The sequence below is a fragment of the Schistocerca piceifrons genome, chromosome 1, assembly GCF_021461385.2.
Source record: "Schistocerca piceifrons isolate TAMUIC-IGC-003096 chromosome 1, iqSchPice1.1, whole genome shotgun sequence".
Taxonomy (NCBI): Eukaryota; Metazoa; Arthropoda; class Insecta; order Orthoptera; family Acrididae; genus Schistocerca; species Schistocerca piceifrons.
Window position 1 is genome coordinate 143,761,779 of NC_060138.1, and position 25,900 is coordinate 143,787,678.

Genomic DNA, 25,900 nt, shown 5'->3' on the forward strand with positions numbered 1-25,900 from the left:
GTCAACATCGGGCCAGGTTTACATCTGGAGAACGCCAAAAGAAGCTTACAATACTGATTACTTGATTCCAACAGTTAATCATGGAGGTGGAAGTGTGATTGTACGAGCAGCCACATCATGGTATTCTGATGATCCCATCATTACTCTCAGAGGCCCTGTTACAGCCGACGATTGTGTGAACGTTTTAGGAGATCAAGGGCACCATATGGTATATGGCAGTATTCCGAGAGTAATCGCCGCTTTATTACGGGCAAATTGGGGTTCAACCCCTTGTTAATAAACCATTCACAAGTAAGTACAGGTGTTCACATTATTTTGCCTATCCCCTGTAGGTGGTTAACGCAGCTGCCATCGATCAGTTACATTTCTGGCCATGGATATGTCACAGAATTGGTGTATTCTACACTCATATATAACATGTACAGTTTACAAGAGCATGTGAAGGGCATGTGAGCAACCAGAGAGCCGCCAGTGTATTCACACAAGTTCGTTATACAGCTGAAGTTCTGTGTGATGTGTAATACAGAGTGTTAACGAAGTTGAACAACAACTGTAGTCTTAATAGACAAATGTACATCGTAAGACAGCATGGCCCATAACTCGTTATTTATTTCTGTATATATGTTTATAGCATTTTCTCTAGCTTTGGCCAGCACTATTTCTTAGTATGCTGAACATTTGTTTTAAACACCACGGGGGAAGTATATCTAGTTGTATATGCAGGAAAATATTGGACCTAGCACGCAGCCCTGTGGTGTTCCACAATATAGTATACCTCACTCCCACTCATATGTTTCATAGGGGGCCAAGTTCCTGCTTTTAGACTGCCGTCCTTTCCCTTACTGATGACAGAGCGCCCATTGGATTTTATCACACATGCGTCTACTGTCTGCTTCCTTCTGAGTTTCTGCGATGGAAAATGTGTGTCTGAAAAGCTTTTCAGTGTACTGCGAACGGCTGAAAGCAAGGGGAAACTACAGCCATAATTTTTCCCGAGGACATGCAGCTTTACTGTATGGTTTAATGACGACGGCGACCTTTTCAGTAAAATATTCCGGAGGTGAAATAGTCCCCCATTCCGATCTCCGGGCGGGGACTACTCAAGAGGACGTCATTATCAGGAGAAGGAAAATTGCTGTTCTACGGATCGGAGCGTGAAATGTCAGATCCCTTAATCGGCGGGTAGGTTAGAAAATTTAAAAAGGGAAATGGGTAGGTTGAAGTTAGATATAGTGGGAATTAGTGAAGTTCGGTGGCAGGAGGAACAAGACTTTTAGTCAGGTGAATACAGGGTTATAAATACAAAATCAAATAGGGGTAATGGAGTGAAGCCATGTATGGAAGTGAAACATTGACGATAAATAGTTTAGACAAGAAGAGAATAGAAGCTTTCGAAATGTGGTGCTACAGAAGAATGCTGAAGATTAGATGGGTAGATCACGTAAATAATGAGGAGGTATTGAATAGAATTGGGTAGAAGAGGAGTTTGTGGCACAACTTGACAAGAAGAAGGGACCGGTTGGTAGGACATGTTCTGAGGCATCGAGGGATCACAAATTTAACATTGGAGGGCAGCGTGGAGGGTAAAAATCGTAGAGGAAGACCAGGAGATAAATACACGAAGCAGATTCAGAAGGATGTAGGTTGCAGTAGGTACTGGGAGATGAAGAAGCTTGCACAGGATAGAGTAGCATGGAGAGCTGCATCAAACCAGTCTCAGGACTGAAGACAACAACAACAAATTTACTCTCATGCGTGTTAGTAGCTAATGACAGGGGTGCAAGTCTGATAATTAAAAGTTCCGGTTTGATTCTGTCCACTACCAACGTTTTTTAAGGTTCTGTATATCAATTGGTAAAAACGGAACCATTAAAATATATTCTCTGTCTAGCTGTCTGTCAGTCCGTCTGTTAAGACCCTTTCCCAGGAATACGTGCAGGTATTGATATTTATGTCAAGCAGTAAGGTTTATGATCACTTCTAATTCAGTTCAGTCAATAGATACATTTAAGTCTTATAATTCGATACCCACAAACACACTAACACCTGTGGATGAAGTATCTGTCCCCCTAATCATGTTTGCACGTAAACCTCAGAACGTGAGTCACAGACTTGTCCGGTTCTTTTTCCTTTCATTTAAATTCATTGTTTCTTGATAAACAGGAAAGTTACCGTAATTATACTGAAATATAATTTTTAAAGCTGATAGTAACTGAAATCAAAAAGATGTTATTTTTATTAAAATATTAGCAACTAAAATATGAACCGATGATAAACTTAAAAGCGATCGAAAATCCGACCATCAGAGAATATTTCTCTTTTTTATGGCAGTTGGTTATTGTAATTTGAGAAATTGATGTCCAGGCACTGAATACAATTGCCAATATGGAGAAGATCAAAGAGTATCACCCTCTTTTTCTCTGTCCCTCCCGGCCACTCCATCTGTCCCCTCTCTCTCTTTCTTGAATATTGGATCACTCTTACGAAAGTATGAGCATGTGACAATTCATAATATTAAAATTTCATTGTGTGTTCACGTACCCACGTGATCGTGCATATATCTGACTACTACTCAACACCTCATGAATCTTTAGCCAATTTAAGGGCCCAGTTCATCAAGCAATGCAATCACTTTGTACCATCATACATTATTCTTTTGTCTTACGTACTTTTTTCTGCCTCACAGTAACCATTGACGTCGGGGTTGAAGACTGAATCCAGTCCCGCCGCCAGCAACATCTTCAGAACACTGTTCTATGTAATTCTGCCTTTTTATCAGAGGGGTTCAAAATTCTATTTTTTCGGATGCTTAGCTTCATATCGTAAAAATGACGTACATGTACCATACATCACGTGAGTGTTCATCTACAAGACGGGCGGCACTACATCAACTATTCATTAGCTTTGTAGAATTACTTGCTAATCTAACAAGAATAATAAATTTTTTTGGGGGAGGGGTGTCATAAGTCCTCTGACTGATTTGATGCGATCCAGCACGAATTCCTCTCTGTGCTAATACGTCATCTCAGAGTAGGAGTTGCAACGTACGTCCTCAAGTATGTGCTGGATCCAATCTCTGTCTTCCTCTACAGTTGTTAGCCTCTAGAGCTCCCTATAATACCACGGATGTCTTTCCTTTTTTTTCATTCCATCATGTCTTAACATGTTCTATCATCCTTGTCCTTGTCAGTGTTTTCCACATATCCCTTTCCTCTCCGATTCTGTGCAGAACCTCTTCATTTCTTACCTTATCAGCCCACCTAATTTTCGTCTGTAGCACCACATCTCAAATGCTACGATTCTCTTCTGTTTCGGTTTTCCCATAGTTCATGTTTCACTATCATACAATGCCGTGCTCCAGACGTGCAGTCTCAGAAATTTCTTCCTCAAATTAAGGCCAGCGTTTGATACTAGTAGGTTCCTCTTGCCCACGAATGCCCTTTTTGCCCGTGTTAGTCTGCATTTGATGTCTGATGTCCGATTGTTTCCCTCAAAAATACGTCAGTGAAATTTTCGTTGCACTCGAAATTTTATCCATTGTCACCGAATTTTTCAATTCAAGCAGTTTTACCACAGGACTTTTCCTTTCCTTGAAAATATTTTTTGAGCACTTGAGTCAAGAGATGAGGGTTAGTTGTGTAGTTTAAGATAGTTCTTCACCAGAGATGTATGTACCGATTTGGTGTGAAGTGAGAGAATATTGCGAGAAAGTCTTACCTGGGCATGCCGGTGCGGAACCAGGGCTCCCTCATCTCCAGGGGCTGGTGGCGCGGCGAGGTGGCGGGCGTCCCCTTGTCCGGCGTGCAGTCTGCATGGCAGGGGCAGACGCTACCGCTGCGGGAAGTCGCACACGGTCGCTTCGGCGAAGACGTCACGCTGTGAAAGGTGGAGTACTGCAGTTAGCGGGCGCGTAGTGCTCTCACTACCACGAAGAATCAAAGTTTTGATTATCACGTCAAAGAAATAAAGCTATGTAATCGATTATTTGTTTGCTTGCAGTCATATATCTTTTAAATCTGGCTTAAACTGGAGCGAATGGAAACCGACACAAGCGAACGGGCATTCGCAGACAATTCGACAATGCTGACTACCACTTGCTTGTGTCTACGAGCACGCGTGCACGCTAGAGCAACGGAAGTGAAACGGGACAAATAGCGTAGCCTATGGAGTCTAAGTTACTGTCTTTTGCCGCTAATGATCGGCACCCAGGATACAACACATATATAAGGGGCAGTCGAATGAAAACGAGTCACAAGGAAGTACACTCTCTATTAATTCTTAAGCAGTCTCCAGAACTCCTAATACATTCATTCAACTGTGAGACAACATGGTCAGTGCACTGTTGAAAAAATGTTTGCAGATGCCTACGGAACCACGATTCAACTCAGGCGTGCATCTCTTCGTCCGAAGTAAACCGACAGCTACGAATGTGTTTCTTCAGGGCTCCAAAAATATGAAAATCACACGGGGAGAGATCGGAATTGTATGGAGGATGTATAGGGGGCGTCCCAGTGAAACTTCTGTAGCTCATTCGAAACATCCATAGCAAAATATGAGCCACTATTTTGAGGGTAGGTTGTCTCCCAATGCGATTTCCATATTTTTGAAGCCCTGAAAAAAGACATCCATGGTTACCGATTTGCCTCGGACGAAGAGGTGCACGCCAGCGAAAAACCGTGGTTCTGTAGGCAACCGCAAAATTTTCCCATGCATCGAGCGTCTTGTGTCACAGTCATGGTGACTGCTTTCGAAATAATAAAGAGTTAACATACCTTTTTACATTTGTCTCGTTTTCATTTAACTGCCCGTTACAGCTACGATACAAAATTTCGATATTTTGATAGGATTAGTTTACGTGGTGAGTGCGCTATTTTTGACAAAGTTGGCAAAATGACGTAGAAAACTAAGAATTCGAGTGTCTGGATTCGTATGTTCAGCGTGACATGCACTTAGCACCGAATTACAACTCCTGGTTTCTTTAGCATTACTGCGAAATTTTTAATATTTAGCGGCTGACTCTTTTCTCTGCTTCTCATTATAAGTGAGGAAGAAATTTAAAAGCAGAATATTAATTACTGACGATCAACATAGCTTTCAAAGTCTATTTATCAACAACTGGAGACATTTACATTATTGATTGTTGTACATTTCAATATGTGTTGTATACACCACTGATGTTTACAATGTGTTTATACATTGTATGTGTCTTTACAGTGCAATGTCCTTTGGACATGCATGTGTATCTGAAGGAACATGGATTGTCACTGACGATTGCAGCAGATTCGAAGATAATGTAGCGGTCAATGACGAATCTATACCTCGACGGGCTAAAATGCTCCCTGTGCGAGAATCACAAATTGTCCGAGCATAAGGGTTGTGAATACGTGACACAAGGAGTTCTGGATCGGGACTGCAGGCATCCTCAGATAGCCAAAGTGATTGTGTGACAGCTCGCGATAAGCGGGCAATTCGGGTTCGAGACCTGGTCCACCACAAATTTTCATATGTCGCAAACAGCTTACGTCAATGGACAGTTACAGAATGCCAATCTATACCTCATATAGTTTCTGACATCTGCAGTGACATGTAAAGCTCTTAAGGATTTTATTAAATTACGTGTAACGTCAATAAAATGATTAATGAAATATTAAATATAAGAATAACCTATCACACAGGCTACCTGATAAAATCTGGTATACAAAATGAACCAGAACTTCAACGAGAAACTTCTAGAGGTTGTTAACTGATACCTCTAGTAGTTTGGTGTAAGGGAAACTTGGTCATCAGCGACTGGTTACAGATTAATGATGAATTAAGAATCATTCAGTTTGTTACCGCAATCACTCTTGTTTCTGTGAAAATACCTTCACAACAGTGAAGAGCCCTGTAATATGCAATAATGAAAATATACAACTCAACGAACAGAGTAATACAAAATCCATCAGTTGAATAAATACTGTGATGTGGTTACTGTCTGTGCGGGGAATGGTCAGCACAGTGCCATTCCGCACCTCTTCCATTACTTTCTGTGAAGCCACACAGGCGCTGCATATCGGCCAAATCTTCGTAAGTAAACCTATCCACTGTAATCTGGAAAACAAACTCAGACAGAACCGAGCAGCAAGAAACGCAAACCTGAGGGTAATGAATTCAAGAGGATATTACTGTTGTCGACAGCAGATACCGAGAGAGAATGAAAACAAACAATAAATACGGTAGACATTTTCAATATTGGCCTCTTTTTCAGTGTAGTAGATACGAAACTAAGCGGGGCAAGAAACCAAACGAAATGGCATATCTCTGTAACGAGCTGCCCTTATATGAAAATACTAAGATGATGTACCTGAGCAACCTATGAGAGTTCGTCGGTGTGGTTCCGGCTCACCCTTTGTTTGAGGCAGATAGTGTGATTCCCGGTAAACCTTGCTCGTTGCTGTTGAGTCGTCATTCCGAAGGCTGGTTTGATGCAGCTCTCCATGCTGCTCTATCCTGTGCGAGCCTGTATCTCCGAATAGCTGCTGCAACTTAAACCCTTCTGAATCTGCTTACTGTATTCCTCTCTTGGTCTCCCCCTACAATTTTTACCCCTCTCCCCCCCTCTAGTACACTGGCGACCCCTTGACGTGTCCTTCTTGCAGCCACAATTTTTTTCTCCCTAATTGTATTCATTACTCTTCATTAGTTACGTGATCTACACACCTAATTTCCAGCGCCACATTTCGATAGTTTCTATTCTCCTTTTGTCTCTAAACTGTTTATTAACCATGTTTCACTTCCATAAATGGTTACACTCCATACAAATATTTTCAGGAAAAACTTACTAATACTTAAATCTATATTCGATGTTAAGAAATTTCTTTTCTTCAGAAACGTTTTCTTGTTATTGGCAACCTACCTTTTATACCCTCTCTACTTTGGCCATCATCACACATTTTGCTGCTCAGACAAGGAAACTCATCTACTACTTTAAGTGTCTCGTTTTATAAAATGATTCCGTCAGCGTCACCTGATTTAATGAGATTACATTCCATTATTCTTGTTTTGGTTTTGTCGATGTTCATCTTACATCATTAGTTCAGGAAGCTGTCGTTCCGTTCAACTACTTTTTCGTCATTTGCTGTCTCTGACAGAATTCCAATGTGATCAGAAGCCTCAAAGTTTCCATTTCTTCTCCCTGCATTTTAGATCCTACAATAAATTTTTCTTTGCCTTCCTTCATTGCTAGCTCAGTGTACAGATTGAGTAACATCGGTGACAGCCTGCGAACCCTGTCTCACTCTCTTCTTTACCACTGCTTCCCTTTCAAGTTCCTCGACTAACAATAGTCGTCTGGTTTCTGTACAAGATGTAAATAGCCTGTCTTTCTCGAAGACGGCAGTGCCTAGAGGGTTCTCAAAAGCTTCCTGCATCGCCGCCGGCATCGCATCCTGTCGTTGCACGTCGGCCAGCATTCGCGAGCCAGATGCCAAGACAAACGTGCTGGCCGACACACCGTGGTCAACTTCACGCCGGAGACCCACACTGTGGACGAGAATCGCATCTGCCGATTCTAAAAGCACCTGCCCACATTCCTGGCAGCCAGATCAGAAGAGGATATTCAATCGACTGCAGAGGATGACCTGGCAGCCAGGTCAGAAGAAGATATTCAACCGATTGCAGATGAAGAAGTAGCTGCGAAAATCCCGTCTCTGGACGCCAAGTGAGCAGTAAGCAGTGATGGGATCAACAACCACAAGCTGAAGAACGTACCACAGGTCCCCATCGTCCACTAGCCGATATCTTCAATCAGATACTTCGGTCGGAGGTCTATTCCTCCGCATGGAAACATGCGGAAATGGTGGTTATCCCGGAAATCGGAAAGGACCCACGTCAGGCAGTCAACTATAGGCCCATCAGCTTGTTGGCTGTCCCTATCGAAGGTGTTCGAGGGGCTGTACGTGAAGATGCTGATGCAACATGTCCCTTAATTAAGTGTCATACAAGACGAACAATTTGGAGTGCGGAGCGGCCACTACACCTCTCGCCAGCTGCTGCGAAAGAAGAAGCGGTGAATCTCGACGTGACCAGGGCATTTGACTCCGTGTGGAACGATGACCTCGTGAGCTGTTTGTACTCAAGATACCAATATCACACGGGGGACATATTTCGCTTCTACCTCGCTTGGAGGAGCTTCCGTACGAGAGCCGACGACACGTCGTCCACATAGCGGGGGATACTCGCAGGGGTGCCGCAAGGGTCGGTGCACGGCCCCTTGCTGTACTCCCTGTACACTGAAGATGCACCACGTGTGGCGAGCGTAGAATTGGCGCCTTACGCCAACGATACTGCTACACTATGTGATCAAAAACATCCGGACGCCTGGCTGTAAACAACTTACAGCTTCGTGCCACTCTCCTTCGATAACGCTGGATTTCAATATTGTGTTGGCCTAGTCTTAGCCTTGATAACAGCTTCCACTCTCACAGGCATACGTTCAATCAGGAGCTGGAAGGTTTCTTGGGGAATGGCAGCCCATTCTTCACGGAGTGCTGCACTGAGGAGAGGTATCGATGTCGGTCGGTGAGGTTCAATATGGTTCAAATGGCTCTGAGCACTATGGGAGTCAACTTCTGAGATCATTAGTCCCCTAGAACTTAGAACTAGCTAAACCTAACTAACCTAAGGACATCACACACATCCATGCCCGAGGCAGGACTCGAACCTGCGGCCGTAGCGGTCTCGCGGTTCCAGACTGCAGCGCCTAGAACCGCACGGCCACTTCGGCCGGCTTCGGTGAGATCTGGCACGAACTCAGCGTTCCGAAACACCCTAAAGGTGTTCTGTAGGATACAGATCGGGACTCTGTGCAGTCCTGTCCATTACAGATATGTTATTGTCGTGTAACCACTTAGCCACAGGCCGTGCATTATGAATAGGTGCTCGATCGTGTAGATTGATACAATAGCCCGAATTTCTCTTAAACAATGGGAAGCAAAGAGGTGCTTAATACAGCAGTGTAGGCCTGTGCTGTGATAGTGCCACGCAAAACAACAAGGGGTGAAGGGCCCCGCCATGATAAACACGACCACACCATTACACCATCGTTTCCGAATTTTACTGTTGGCACTACACATGTTGGCAGACGACTTTCACCGGTCATTCGCCACATCCACACCCTGCCATCGGATCGATACATTGTGTATCGTGAATTCGTCACTCCACACAACGTTTTTCCACTGTTCGATCATCCAATGTTACGCTACTTACACCAAGCGAGGCTTCGTTTGGCATTTACCGGCGGGTGGCTTATGAGCAGCCGCTCGACCATGAAATCCTCCCGTTTAACTGTCACAGTACTTGCAGCGGATCGTGATGTAGTTTGAAATTCCTGTCTGATCGTCTGGTTAGATGTCTGCCTATTACACATTACGACCCTCTTCAACTATCGGCAGTCTGTCGGTCAACAGACGAGGTCGGCCTGTACACTTTTGTGCTGTACGTGTCGCTTCACGTTTCCACTTCACTATCACATCGGAATCTGTGGACCTAGTGATGTTTAGGACTGTGGAAATCTCGCGTATAGACGTATGACACAAGTGACTTGCAATCACCTGACCACGTTCGAAGTCCATTAGTTCCGCGGAGCGCCTCATTCTGCTCCCTCACGATGTCTAATGACTACTGAGGTCGTTGATATGGAGTACCTGGCAGCAGGTGGCAGATGTATTAGGGGTGTCCGGATACTTTTGATCACGTAGTGTATGTTCAGCCACAGCATGAACGTGGAGACAATGAGGCGCCGGTTACAACTCGGGTGCGACGCACTGGGGGCCTGGGCGACGAAGTGGCGACATAAATACAGTGCCCCAAAGAGCCAAGCAGTAGTCTTTACCCGAAGGACGCTGCCGCCATATCTGCTGCCTGTCAACATCATGGGAGCCCTCATCCCTTGGAGGAAGACCGCAAAACACCTCGGTGTGACCCTCGACCAGAGGCTGACATTGTTTAAGCATATAAGTGACAGTAGAAGCAGAGTAAGGCGTCTCCGCGCTCTATACCCGTACGCGCTACATGACACCGGTCAGACCAGTGCCAGAATACGCGGCTGTGGTGTTCGGAAAGGCTGCTGCAGAGAGTTCATAAGCAAGTTATGAAACTAGCTCTGCGGTTCCTGAATTTGTATTCACCTCGTCTGCTACTCAAAGAGACGTGCATCCCGCACCTGTGGGGCAGAATTCGGCTGACCGCTCGCGCCCTCTACGAGAAGTCTAGTCAACCCCGCAATCTGCTCGTCCTGAAACTAGGCCACCAACAACACCGCTGCCCGAGAACACATTGGCCGGACCTGCTGCGAGAATAATATTCCCTGCAGGAACCTAGGACAACCCACCTCCACATTACCAGAAGCCAACCTTGTTGTTACAATGATTTTCTCTACAGCAGCTGGAGAACAAGCAGATGCACATCACCTCATGCCAAGCCAGGAAGTCAGATAAACAGCACGTCCAGATTCAGCAGGAATAATAGTCTAATGTTTACCCTGCACACATTCCGAGCAAAAATCTCTGCCAGATAAGCGCCTAGCGACTACAGGAATAGTCGAAACGGCAATTCATTTGATAAGAAGGAGTATGATGTGGTAATTTGTCCTCTTCGTTCCAACGAAACCAACGCAACAACAACCAGAGCTGCGCTGTCATATGACACAAGTGGCGCAGACGCCTCCATTACGGTCAGATAAAACTCAATGACGAAGGGCCATGTGGCAGTCCGTCTCTCCATCAAGAATCGGGAATCGCATGAAGAATGGGAGCCTTGGCGCACTCAGATCGGTGTACAACAACAGAGGCGTTGGTGAAAAGTATGAATCAGTTTTCAACATCTTGCACAACATTTTAAAAGTGAGAGATGTCTTAGCCCGCTGAGTTCCGTGACCGCTCACAGCTGTTCAGAAATACTACCGAACAGAAGGAGCAGTGCAATAGCTGAAGCTGTCTCAAGCCAAATCAGGTGTCTTCTTTGGCCACCTAGTTACCACAAACAGCTGTACTTCTATGACTCCGAGACAAAAGTTTATGGCAAGTAGCCGAAATATGAAGGTTTTTATTCCAACCTCCCGTCGGTCGCCGAATGGAAACCACAGTGAAAATAAAAAATATTAAAAATATTTTATTTGTGACGTTTACGTGCATCTTCCAACTACTTTTGTACATAGTCGCCGCTCCGACTTTGACATTTATAGTGGCGAGGTACAACCTTTTCAATACCCTCACCGTAGGAAGCAGCCACTTGCAATTTCCACCCATTCCCTACACTTATCTGCAGCTCCTTATCTGTGGTAAAATGCCGACGTCACAGCCAGCCGGTCATGTGAGCAAAGGTTTGGAAATCGGAGAGGACCATTTCCGGTATGTATGCTGGGTGATGAAACAGTTTCCATCAAAAACGCTGCAGGAGCCCCTTCCTGATATTTACAAAGAAGGAAGTGCTTTACAGTTATGTTATGTGGGCTGCATAAGATCAGACGGAACTCCTCAGCTGGCACTTCGCATTTGGAGAGAGACTTTATTGTTCAAGGCATCTTTATGTGCTCACTGCGCGCTCAGAACTGAAAAATGCCACCTGAAGTGTTAAACAGACAGATTAGAGACATTGTGCAACACACTTACGCAAAGTTTCACCAGATTTTCACCGTGGCCTCAATTTCGCGACGGATCCGAAGCTGGAAACGCAATAGCCCACGTATGTTCCAACCATCACTGGGAAAACTGATGTTAAAAGATTTTTGGGACTTCCTAGGTGAGCGCAAACAGTTCATGCTCATGAAAGGCAAATTATCACGGGGCCAGACTACCAAAATCTCCAGACATAGATACGGTACGCCAAAGTGTCATGAAAAGCCCTTCACGGGAGGTGCTTTCACTCTCATTTTGAACAGAACATCGTCACAAGTGCTGCTTCCTTGGACTATGACGTTTTGCCTGTCCATCTGTATTCACAGGAGATGACATGACATCACATGTTCCTCAGTTTGCATGGCAGGCATTTCCTGAATGGCGACAAGATGATTTTCGCGGTGGAACTTTTCGTAAAGGTTCAAAATGCAGTCATCCGCAATCAAGGTCTCCACCAAATAATACCTCTTTGTAAAAAAAATGTATCGCATTGAAGGATGAATATGTTGGGAAGGACTAACAATCGCGAAGTTTTATTTATTCATTACTGGTACTACAAGAGAACTCAACACATTCTTGAAAAACCTGAATAGTCAACATAAAAATATCCATTTCACTATGGAAATTGGCAACAAATCGATAAACTTCTTAGATCTCACCATTGACATCAGTATACACACACATTGTTTCAAAATTTACAGAAAAACAACAACTACAGACACAGTAATACCTTCATGCTCATAACACCCCATAGCTCACAAACATGCAGCTTTTCATTGAATGGTACACCGTCTCATATCCATCCCCATGTCCAGAGATGATTTTAAAGCAGAGTGAGAGACAATTAAATTTATTGCCACAGCCAATGGCTACAATCCAGTTCTTATTGACCACATCTTGCACAGGAAACAAAAGCGGAAAATTATACCCCTCCTCTATGCCCCACCTGCTTCCCCATCCACTGTCTGCAAGAAATGATGTACACTACCATTTCTAGGTCAGATGTCACAGATTGTAGCCAAAGCACTGAAATCCTGCAAGTATGGGGTTTCCTACTACGTCAGGAACACGACAGCCCAGTGTTTTTTTAATAGTAAAGACAAGATCCAGTTATTAGCCAACAGTGGGGTATACAAAATCACCTGTTCTGTTTGTGACAAAGTTTACATTGGTCAGTCAGGCAGAGACATATCAACCAGGCTGGCTGAACATGAAAGCAGCTGGAGGTTGCAGAATTCAGACTCCGCATTTGCTGAGCATGTACTGAGTGAGGGTCACACCTACCAGCCAGTGTCCCATGTACTTCACTTAGCAAACAAAGGCCATAAACTCAACCTGCTGGAAGCCCTGGAAATTAACAAATATCTTGCTCACAGTCCAGATCTCATCCTAAATGACCAGACACAGCTCAACACTTCCCCTTTCCTGTATTCATTAAGTTGTTTTGTTTGTTGAAGTTGTCTTTGTATTTCTCATAGACTGTAGTTTCAATAGTTAAGGCTTTCTTTTATCTGGTACTTGTATTACTATCCATGTTTAACACCCCTTATAGTTGTCTCATCAAATACTGTTCATATTTTACTTTGCTCATTTATTTAATGAAAACTGGTACACAGCCGCTGCTTTGATTATAATGTTAATGTTAAATTGCAGTACCACCACACTCTCAAACTGTATGTTCCCTCAAACACCTCCATTTTCCTGCATTTATTAATTTCTGTTTTTCTTATTGGTATTGCTTAAGTTCCTTATGTATTCTGTATTTACATTGATAACTGTCTCTTCTTTTAATTGGTTGTGTATCACTCTCCATGTGTCATACCTCCTGATGCAGCCTTATCTAGTACTAATTTTATTTTATTTTATTAGTTTTGTTTATTAAAAGAAACTGTTATGTAGGCATGCTATTCCTATTTTGTGCTAAAGGTTTTCCTGTCTACTCCATTGTTACTTATGTACTGTTAAGTTTTTACTCTTTCATTGCAAAGATGTTACTTACTGTGTGTTTCTACTTCAGTCTAGATGCGTTACTTCTCTTCCAATGTTGTCTGCTAACATTTAACTTCTTTGGTAATAATACTCAGTAAATGTCTGAAGATGGCCTTGTAAGCCGGAAACCGGTTAACAATAAAAGTAATATTGTAGAACAAAAGCAAACTAGTGCTTTTCATTTATCATTTATTTATTTTCTTGTCGAGGGGATAATTAGGAATTTGTGACTATCCCCCTTATGTAACGTATCGCATGTAAATATTGAGAAAGAAACGTTATTGTCTGATTACGAGATTGCCAAATAAATGCAATGACATTCCCATTCATAAAACTGGGTTTATACCTACAGGGCGATTTACTGTGAAACTATCGTACAAACAAAACAATTTGTAGGGAAGGAAGAAGATATATTCATTTGAAAGGTTACTTCCAAAACCTTCGCCGGCCGTTGCGGCCCAGCGGTTCTAGGCGCTTCAGTCCGGAACCGCGCTGTTGCTACGGTCACAGGTTCGAACCCTGCCTCGGTCATGGATGTGTGTCATGTCCTTAGGTTTTAATAATTCTAAGTCTAGGGGACTGATAACCTCAGATGTTAAGTCCCATAGTGCTTAGAGCCATCGTTTTACCGATACTTGAGAGATCCTCGATAGTCTGGGACGTGAACCATCTATGTGATTACTATGGAATTCACACGTAAGTGCGTGGCAGAGGTTTCATCGAAACATTTTCGTAATACTTCTCTACCATTCCACTCTAGAATGGCGCGTGGGAAAAGGGAACACTTAAATCTTTCCGTTCGAGCTCTGATTTCTCTTATTTTATTATAATGATCATTTGTCCCTACGTAGGTGGGTGTCAACAAAATATTTTCGTATTCGGAAGAGAAAGGTGGTGACTGAAATTTCGTAAACATATCTCGCCGCAAAGAAAACCGCCTTTGTTTCAGTGACTGCCACCCCAAATCGCGTATCATATCAGTGACACTCTCACCCCTATTTCGCGATAACACGAAACGAGCTGCCCTTCTTTGCACTTTTTCGATGTCCTGCGTCAACCCTACCTGGTAAGGATCCCACACCGCGCTCCAATATTCCAGCAGAGGACGGACAAGTGTAATGTAGGCTGTCTCTTTAGTGGGTTTGTCTCATCTTCTAAGTGTTCTGCCAACAAAACGCAGTCTTTCTTTGTTCTTCCCCACAATATTATCTATGTGGTGTTTCTAATTTAAGATGGTCGTAATTGTAATTCCTAGGTATTTAGTCGAATTGACAGCCCTTAGATTTGTGCGATTTATCGTATACCCAAAATTTATCGGATTTCTTTTAGTACCCGTGTGGATGACCTCGCACTTCTCTTTGTGTGGTGCCAATTGCCACTTTTCGCACCATACATAAATTCTCTCTAGATCTTTTTGCAATTGGATTTCATCGTCTGAAGATTCTACTAGACGGTAAATTACAGCACCCTCTGCAAACATTTAAGGGGGCTGATCAGATTATTACCTAGGTCAGACTGATAGAGGGAATAGAGAATATCAAGAGAAGAGCAGCAATTTTCATCATAGGTTCGTCTACTAAGTGCCAACACGTGGCGGAAATACTCTCCCATTTGCAGTGGCAGACGCTGACTGCGTGTGAAGTATCGTGAAACTTGGTTTCTGCTACTGTTGAAATTCCGAGAGCGTACGTTCTAAGCAGAATCAAACAACAAAACAACATATTGCTTCCTTCTGCGTTTATCTTAAAAAAAGACCATGAGGACAAAATTAAAAAGATTTGAGTTCACACGGAAGCCTAACAACAATCACCTTTTGATACAACCCGACACTATTTATCCTCTCGAACCAGTCGTGGAGTAGCACATACACTCTAAGTAGGCAGTTAGTTGTAGTACGAGGATGAGTCAAATGAAAACCTTAAATTTGTAATAACAAATCAAAATTTCGCGCCGATATCCTGTAAGTTGGTAAGCGTGCTACAAACAGCGTGCAGAATGTACTGTAGGTGCCAGCATAGTGCAGATACACACAGACCGTCGCAGTATCAGTATAAAGATGGCCGCCCAACTTTCGACTTACACCAGGGAAGAACAGCGTCCTGTTATTCGGTTTTTGCGTAGTGAAGGTGTGAAACCTATGGAAATTCATCGACGAATCAAGGTTCAGTACGGTGATACATGTTTGTCACAGCAGCAAGTCTACGAATGGAGTATGAACTTCGCAAATGGTGTGACTCCAGCTGAACATTGTCCTCGTCCAGGTCAGGCACAACGAGATGACTCCACAGAATATTGCAGCAGCTGAAGCCATAGTGAAGGAAAACCACTGAGTGACACTGAATGACATTGTAGCATGTTTACAGACTGGTCATGGGTCAGCACACCACACTGTGCATGATGTGCTCCAGTTTCACAAAGTGTCTGCAAGATGGGTGCCACAGCAGCTGACTCCTGAAAGGAGAGAACGACGTGTTGATGCTTGTGAAGAACTTCTTCGCCCTTTGAACGAGAAGGTGTTGGCTTCCTTGCAAGAATCTTTATTAGGGACGAAACCTGGGTTCACTTCCACCAATCGGAAACGAAGAGAGCTAGCAAGGAATGGCGCCATTCCTCATCACCAAAACCAAAGAAGTTTCTAACAGAACCATCAGCAGGGAAGGTTATGCTGACTCTCTTTTGGAACGAAAAATGCGTCATTTGGACCACTGTCACCAGTGCATCATACACAGATCTCCTAAAAAATCATCTGCGGCCTGTAATCAAATCAAAGCGACGTGGATTGCTGTCAGCAGGTGTCCTTTTGCAACATGACAACGCAAGGCTTCACACTGCCCGTACAACTGTTGCAAAATCACAGACCTGCATTTTGAGTGTCTTCCTCATGCACCATACTCACCAGACCTTGCCCCGAGTGATTTCCATATGTTTGGACCACTCAAAGACGAAATGGGAGGAAAGAAGTTCCGTTCTGATGAAGAGGTACGCCACGCGGTGCATGAGTGGTTGCGCGGACTACCAAAAGAATTTTTTTAATGGAATTTATGCACTTTGTAAGCGCTGGAGGACTTGCATTGAGCGTGGGGGAGGTAATGTTGAAAAGTGATACAGCTTTGTACCACTTCTGCACAATAAATAATATTTAAAAAAATATTTAAAGTTTTCATTTGACTCGCCCTCGTGTATACTCGTATTCTAATCAGTCTGCTCCCCCTCAATATTTGCCGTCTACAGCGTCGTCTAGTATCGCGAAAGCTACTTTCTGATCTCTTATCATGTATCCTATTCCATGATCCACTTGCGTTTTGCAATGTATTCCTTTCCTCGCAGCTCCTGCAGAACCCTCGTCTCTCCTATCATTCCATGAAAACACCACTACTGTGGATCCCTAGGAAGGCTGACAGAGCATCCATACTGGAACAGTGTGCAACGTGTATGCACAGATTTATCACGTGCTGACATTACTACAGCAGAACAATAGTGACAGGGAGCAGCTATTGTGCTGGGCACTAATTGTTTTGGAAACTTATTAACCTTTGCAGCCTCACAGGAACAACTGTTAACGTTCTGTACAATTAAAGTGCTTCTTATTCCCTAGTCTGATTTCCTAAGATTTCACGAGTGTTTTCATATTTTTACTTTCAGTGCAAAGCGTGTAATGGGCCGTAATTTTGTGTTACCGCGTGAAGGTGGGGCACACGGAAGTTCTAAACCTTCCCTAACCTGGTGACTTGATGATGATGATTATGACGTCACAGTGCAGAAGCAGAACTCAGGTCGTAGTCTCCTGCTCTCTTGATGTGAGGATGTAACGAAAGGTACTAGGTGGTGGGCTGAGACACTATCGCATTACAAGACGAGCTTAAAATTCAGGGATGCCAACAGCTTTAACACAACGGAATCAATTAGCGGACATAGCTAAATGTGTCTTACTACCAAAATAACAAATGTTCGACTACAGACTCACATGTTGTATTGTTCACAGTTAACAATTCTGATACATTTCACAAATATTTATATACAGCATATAACCAAACAACTCCTACCCACGCAATCTGCTCTTCATTGTATGCAGAGTCGCGGTACATTAATATTTATATAGTTTATGAGCAAATACCATCTTATCTCTGCGGCACTGCCTACACTGAAACGCGTAGCCGTTGCTGACGGCTCGCTCACCCGTTCACGTCCCACACTCAACTTCACCTATCACAACCCGAAATGCTTCGTTCGGTTCTTGCTGTTAGCGCACCGTGTGTGCATGAATTACTTTGCATTGCGTCATAGTGCTACCGTAATTACAACAATGTAATGCAAAGAATTCGAATGTTGCGTATGAACTCTTACAATAAAAAATTGAGTGTCACTATGTTGGTTGTCAGTTAAATAAAAATTTAGATATGAAAGAATGTTAATAAATGAGAACTGTCCCTACCTCGTTCCATCAGCTAAAATTAAGCTTTATTAATTACTAAGCGAGGTATGGGAGTGAACACTATGGCTCCCACGCCCGCCTGATTAGCCGTGCGGTTGAACGCACTGCTTTCCGGACGGGTAGGCGTGCCGGTCCCCGGCACGAATCCGCCCGGCGGATTAGTGTCGAGGTCCGGTGTGCCGGCCAGTCTTTAGTTGGTTTTTAAGGCGGTTTTTCATCTGTCTAGGCGAATGCGGTCTGGTTCCCCTTATTCCGCATCAGTTACAGTATGTCGGCGATTGCTGCGCAAACACTTTCTCCACGTACACTTACACCATAATTACTCCACCACGCAAACGTTGGGGTTACACTCGTTTGGTGTGTGACGTTCCATGGAGGGGGGTAGGGGGGTAGGTCGGGAACGAAGCCTTTCCGTCGTTTCTAGGTCCCCAGTTCAATACCATACAATACAATATAATGGCTCTCACAGTCAGTAACGTCGTATTACATGCAGTTGTGCGACTGGCGCAAAACGTAATCTCCACGTTTTCCATACGGCTATCATCAGGTAACAACAGCGCAAAACTACTGTTGTACTTCTGCATTGGATCTCGCTTCATTAAGAATACTGACATCTCACGCCGCCATTCAGAGTAAAATCGGTATTTCGTACATCAGGTTCCAATGGCTTTTTTTTTTTTTTTTTACAAATTGTACCTCACACTTTTGTTGCATATTGAAATTACCGTATGTTATGCGTCCAGCATCATTCCTTATGCTAAATTATCTCGTCCCAAGTACATTTAGGATAAGCAAAAGAGTCTAGGTGTGGTTTTCGCAAAGATTTAGAAAATATCACGTATTTTCTGTCGTGTACAAGTAATATTTAACGTTTATAGCTGAAAAATTATGCCAAAACACTGTCCTTTTTTCTTTTTCTAACTGTTTATTGTTCTCTTGCGTGACAAGACTTCAAAGGAGTTTACGATTATTGGCTGATTGTTGTGTATCTGATATTGTTCGTTTTCGGAACTTATTCCATCTTGAATAAAGGCTTCCAGAAGGTATTTCCCCGTCAGCTTTGTATTCAAATTCAACGACTTCCTCTGTCGCCATCGTCACGAGATTACAGTAAGCCGTTAGGTACTCTATTTACCTCCGTCACGAAGGTTCCACATGCTACCAGATATTATGTTGATGTGTATGACTGAAGAACCAATTGACCAGCTAAATGAAGTAAATAAACAATTTTTGTTGTTGTTGAGCAACAGACAGAGAAGTATTTTTAAATGATCACGCAGTCATTTGACTGTATTATTGTTTATTTAATTACGACTTAGGTTTGTGCTAGTGTCAGGTGAGTGAGTTTATGTCAGTAACATACATTGCAGGATATCAAGCTCAAAATTGGCCATAAATTAAGACACATATTGGCACCCCACGAAATGCCAGATGTAAAATTATCATCTTGTAAAAATATCAATAAATACTTGTCCAATCACGGTATATTTAGTAAAAACAGATTTCTTTAGTATATAAAAGAGGAACACATGTCCCTGAGTCGCATTGATGGTGAAATGAAAAAGTATGTACTCTCTGATTTCACTATCATTACGACTCAAGGACATGTGTTCCGATAACACTCTTTGATTTCACTGTCGTTACGACTCAAGAACGTGTGTTGATCTTTTATATACTACGTAAACCTGTTTTTACTAAATATGACGTTCTCCCACTATTATTTATTGACCTTTTTCAAAATGATGATTTTACATCTGGAATTTCGTGGAGAGCAAATATTTTTCTTAATTTGTGGCCAATTTTGAGCTTGATGTTCTACGATATATGTTAATGACATAAACACAATCAGTTGAAAATTGCGTAGAAGGCCTAAACCCATCTCGTAATTAAATAAACAACAATATAGTCAAATGGCGGTGTGTTCATTAAAAAATAAATGAAGTAACTAAAGATTACTAAAATCATCTGAAGACGACGACAGAGTAAGTAGTAGAAACGTTTAGACTGAACACAAATCTGACGCGGAATGAACTCGGAGATATTCATTCAGGAATGCCGCCTCATGAAACTACGTTGTCACGAGTGTTACAATATTTGTGGAATGGATCGTTTACGAGTGCGTATTTTGCGCACTTACCAGATCCAAATTTGTTATGTTCAGTGGTTTTGAGGGCTCTTTGTCACTTCTCGTATCCACTCACTGACTTCGTGAATTAATAAAGTGGAGAAACACGTATGAAAAAGCCCATTTTGATCATGTTTCATTTTATCTTTACTGCTTGTCTCAATAAGATACGAATACTTTATTTGTTACGAGGTGACAAAATATCACTGAAGTGAACTTGTAGTGTCCATGAAAATAAATTGACGAAACTCATACTGATGTTATTCAACTTATCATGTGATGAGTTCTACATAGTTAAAGATCTAAAGAGAAAACAGAGGTAACCTTGAAGTCTGTTGTGTATTATAATTCTATCTGGGGATATTTAGTTTTGACAGTCATTAATTATAACTTTCTTTAAGCAACGTAGAACCTGTACTTTGGATAAGAGTTTTCGTCGGTGATCGTATTTACTAAGGAAATCCTACACAAAGGACTAACAGCATACAATGTTATACACATATCCTGTTCTGCTAACGCAAATGCACACTATAACTGGTTCCCACTCGCGAACGTGAAACATTGATATATCGCTTACTGTATGTGTACTAAGTGCATGTAATTTATGTTTCACGAAAACGCAATAATTTCAACCCAGGCGGAGAGGGAAAGTTGTTAAAAGTCCAATAACCGGACGCCAAGAAAAGGAGATTCTGTCAGTGGAGCAGTTCCATGTAATTGAAAGGGTTACTTGTGCCTAGTTCAGTTAGAATATCTCACAGTTCTATACTGTAATTTTAAATGAGTTTGCTAGTAGTGTCGCTGTAGTTAGGATTTTGAATAGTTTGAGACTGTAACATGGTGTAGCGTAACAAACATGCTAAGCGATCCAAGATTTTTTTCTGAATCAATTACTGACATACCAGTTATTACTCAGAGACGATAAATAGTATTTCAGTGCTATAATTAATTGTTCATTTGAGAATAAGTGCTGATTTTGGGAATTTTAATCAGATTAGGAGATGGTAAAGACCAGAACTCAGAAGTTAAACACGGATCCCAACATTGATCTGATAGCAGAAACAATCCGACAGACAAACGGAAATGTGGCATTTACTAGTCAGCCGTCCAGTTCGTTAGCCTCCTTATGTAGAAAGCTAGAAACGGTATCCGCAATGATGTCCACGGTACTTATAGGTGTTGGGAAATTTACGAAAATACACGATAATTTGGCATAATGAAATATCGAACAAGCAAGACGCTATTGCATCTGGCATTAACGAACTTTCATCTAAACACGAACATTAGGTAAGGAGCTATTGGATGAGATAGCCACTTTGTGGTATACCAAAAACGGTACTAAGACTACCTACTGACGACTTAGAAGAAGAAGAAGGAGAAGAAGAAGAAGTTAAACAGAAACAGACGGAGTTGTTGGAGAGAGTTCACGAGTTGTCAGTGTAAGTAAATTATCTGCTGCTGATAAAGATATGATAAACGATCAATTTATATTAAAGAGAAATTTGCCAGCGGACGAATTTGCTGCTTAGACATCGACCAAAGATGAACAAATTTCACATCACTGATGCTGAGAATCACAAAACCATTTTAGACTTATATGGTTGGTTGGTTTGGGGGGATTAAAGGGATCAGACTGCTACGGTCATCGGTCCCTTGTTCCAAAATTTCAAACACCCACACAGAATAAAAAGGAACAATGACAAAGACGACAGACGACATAGGACAAGAAGACAGAGACCAGAGAAAAGGAAGTCTATAGTAAGCTGCGAAAAGGAAATGAGAGGCAAAATAATGACCTTTAGCTATGGTATAGTACCGGCTGTGAACAGTTTGGAGAAATGATTAAAGAACTAGCCAAACTGAAGGATATCATGCAGGATGACAGATCGGGGACACCACGTTCGCAAGTAGATGATCTTTCCTAGCTGACACAGAGCAAAATGTTGAATGTGCCAACAAATGCGCCAGGTGTTGTATCATGCAGTTCGCCATATAATGCGGGACTGGCGCTACTCTTTACAATGAGGATGATGAAGGAAAACCTAATAAAACATCCACAGTTTCCAGTTTTCGAGACAGATGAGAAAAATGTGCATCCTGTTATTTCGACATATACCGTGATCGTATGTACAGATATTTGTATTCGTAATAGGCTTCATCCGACGAGAAGGTGTCCTATGGGCAATGGAAGTAGCTGAATATTGCTTGAACGTATGGCAAGTTTGAGAAGCATTATTGGTCAAATACTGGTTGGTGGGTGTGCAAGAACGATTACACAAAAAAGTTTTCAATGGCAAACAATTCCAGTTATACGAGAGGAGTCTCCAGAAATACCTCGAAAAATATTTCAGTAGCACTAGGAGTTGGGACAATCCGGTGTCACAACACAACGTTATGAGGATCTTAAAAGTAAAACTGCCTAGTCATATTCACGACAAACTGCGAAAACATTTCTGAATCCAACAAAGTAATTCATTCTGTCTTAAATTGATTTGTTCTAATATGAAAAGATGCAAAAGTGTCGCCGCAGAATGAGAAATATAATAACACAATTCGTAAGGATCACAATTGTAGCAATACATATCAAGCGAAACACCACGGTCAGCAGAGTATGAATGGGGAAGCCTGTAGCAGTGATAATAGCAATAGGAATCACAACAAAAATCATTTAACCGTAGAAAGTATACAAGGTACGATCACCATGTCATTTGAACCTGGATAACAATCTTCGGTGGCAAAATCAACCCAAGGGATTTAATTCCAACTTGAAGTGCCAAGGTGTGAGTGAGGATATGAAAGCGACGAACAATGGAATTCGACAGACCGTTTATAACCAGAAAATCTGATTTCAGCTGCACACAGCCCCAAACGAGTTGTCGAGGAATGGGGTAGGATCCGACAACAATTAGTTCAGTTAGTAAGATATGACAATGGGTGCGGCATTAGGGAGGAATGCTATGCTCCAACACCTCGAACTTTCAGAACATGAACAGTATTGTATCACCAAACACAGTGAATACATAAATAGGAAATATTTCCACTGTCGTTATTTTAGACACAGGGAATGCAGTGAGCATGATATCTAATAGCCTGTACAGTAAGGTATGTGACACTATAGACGTGTCCATCCTACTTATCAGTAATTGCCACCTGTTGAGAACAACTGGCATCAGACCAAGGAACGTGAATAGCAGGTCCATATACCTCTGATAATATGAAGTATAGCAACATTTTGCACATTCATAATAGCTAATTCCTTGATTGTGGACTGTACTCTCGGATTTGATATTGTGCTTGGTAAGACACAAATAGACCTCTCCAGAGGAAACAGTACAACTGATAGAAGAAAGGTAGTACGTGAAATTGTCAAAACAAAGTTTGGGCAGGAAGAACTGAATTCATAGGGAAGGAGGATCATAAAAAAAAGTCACAGCAACTGGCCTTAATTTAGACATGAAAATTACAAACAATGTAGCAGAAACCTATTATTTAAATGAGAATCAACACGCAGATTTGTTAAGTATGTATTTTGCTACAGTACAACTACGTGTCTGAGGATAAAATAGGAGTAATAGAAGGATAGAAATGCCACCTAAAAGTAACTCCTCATGATCTGTTTGGCCACCCATCTTACCCCATTATAGAACCATCTATGAGTCCACATTACAGCCCACTGTTAGCTCCAACGACAGCTGCAGGCAACATCCGACTGGTGATAGACGCTAGGGCTCTTAACTAGCTAGTTACATCTTTGACAATATTACCAGAGTATACTGAAGAACAAATATAAACATTCTATGGTGTCAAATATATAACTTCTGTTGCCTCAGATGCATACTTCAGGCAAGCACCCTTAGATGAAGCATCATGTAGATATATAGCATTTACTTACGCACGTCGCTTATACCAATTTAAAGTACTTCGGACTTCATGTGAGTGCAGGCGCGAAAACAAGAACCATAAGTGCGAAGCAGAAAATACGTCCACCAAACCATTTCTCCCAAGGGCAGAACAACGATTTTGATGTTGTCTTGTTACAGTTTTATTTAGTTCCGGACATGTGTCTTGAAGTCCACCTAGCAGGTTCTATGTAATGCTATAACAAAAGATATCTATGTTCATTTAAAGAGATGTCAGTTTCAGCAACAAATGCTAAAAATCACTTGTGCGCATCAGAAAACTCGTGTTATTGTCTTCTATAACTTGGAAAAACCCTGTGCTCCATTTATTTATTCGTTCTGGATCAATTTTTGGTGGCCTTCCTTAGCTGCTTGCCTGTACAGAATTACTATTTCCGAAAACAGCCTCATACTTTTCCTCGGACCCTACAGTCGTCTTCGGATTTGAGTATACAGTAAATATTTCGTTTATAATACCCAGTACACTGAGCACACAATATGCCCCTCATTAAAACTCTGAGCTACTCGTTTCCTAGCCAAGGGTTAGTGGGCATCTCGTGAGTGGGAGCATAGGCACTCATCGATCTGAATTAACCCCATGCGTTCTACTTCCTGATGTGAATGTTAACCTTCTCTCCTGCACAATAACTGGCGTCGCTCACCACTGACAGATTCCGTTCGTCATTCTGTCGATGGCTGTGCAAATTTTAGCTATCATATCTGAAGAAACACTCTTCCCTCTGGCTTCACGGTCACAGATTTGCATCTTCAGCGTCAGTATTTTTTTATTTTTCTGCCACGGTTGTGGATGTCGTGGTGCCGATATTAACTTGCGCGTAAGGATTAGCCTATAAACAAAATGGTGCGCATTGACAACTGAAGAATTATTGCATGTGTCTGCCTCCGCGGAGGTTTGCGTCTTCAGGTTTAACACGCTTCTCTTGTCGGCTGCTTTCGCTGTGGGTGTTATGAAGTTGGTATTTATAGTCAAAGATGGGCTAACCCAGACCACTGTGAGCATATTTTGTTACATTAACTAAAGGGCTGGTTGTCATTCATGACAGCCCTTGTTCGTTGACCGAAACTGAATTTTGCTTGTGTACATCGCTGCCTGCTCTCCTCATTTTTGTTTTAGTCCTCTACGTGCGTCAGCAGTTCGCTCTACCGGAATATGCCTGTGCGGTTTTGGAGTCTTTTGTGAAGGCAATGATATCACAAGCTATAACTCTTACTGTGTAGCGTAATAATATTTAAATTGTTTGTTTCCTTTCACGTTGCTATAATTTTTATTAAATTCAGGCTTACTGTGCCAAAGTATGCAAAATTGCGTTTTTTAGTGAAAGTTTCACAGGGTTTTGTAAGATCTTCTGGCGTGTGATTTGTTGTTATGCACTTTTAATGATTACCCTGCGTATGTTTTAGATCTGAAGGAAGCAAGGGATGTTTGAGCTACAGTCAACCTGGTAGCCTTATGTCAACAGTCCATTACTAATCAAATACTTTCGTTCTCAGCTCTTTTGTGATTTATTATTTTGTAAATTGTAAACTTCCTTAATATTCATTTTCTTTTTCTTTATGAAATATAAAAAGCTCACGCGAGTAAAATCTTAAATTTTACTTGAATGATCTGAAGTGTTATTCTAATTGTCAGATTGGTTCAAATGGCTCTGAGCACTATGGGACTTAACTGCTGAGGTCATCAGTCCCCTAGAACTTAGAACTACTTAAACCTAACTAACCTAATGAGATCACACACACATCCATGCCCGAGGCAGGATTCGAACCTGCGACCGTTGCCGTC

General features: G+C 42.1%; 1 protein-coding gene across 1 annotated transcript in view; it reads right to left on the reverse strand.

Moving 5' to 3' along the window:
* Positions 1 to 25,900, reverse strand: part of LOC124790774 (tensin-4-like) — a 90,125-nt gene that overhangs the window by 34,415 nt on the left and 29,810 nt on the right. The window contains exon 4 of the mRNA XM_047257813.1: positions 3,718 to 3,834. Coding sequence (XP_047113769.1) covers positions 3,718 to 3,834 — 117 coding nt within the window. The remainder of the gene's footprint in view (positions 1 to 3,717; positions 3,835 to 25,900) is intronic.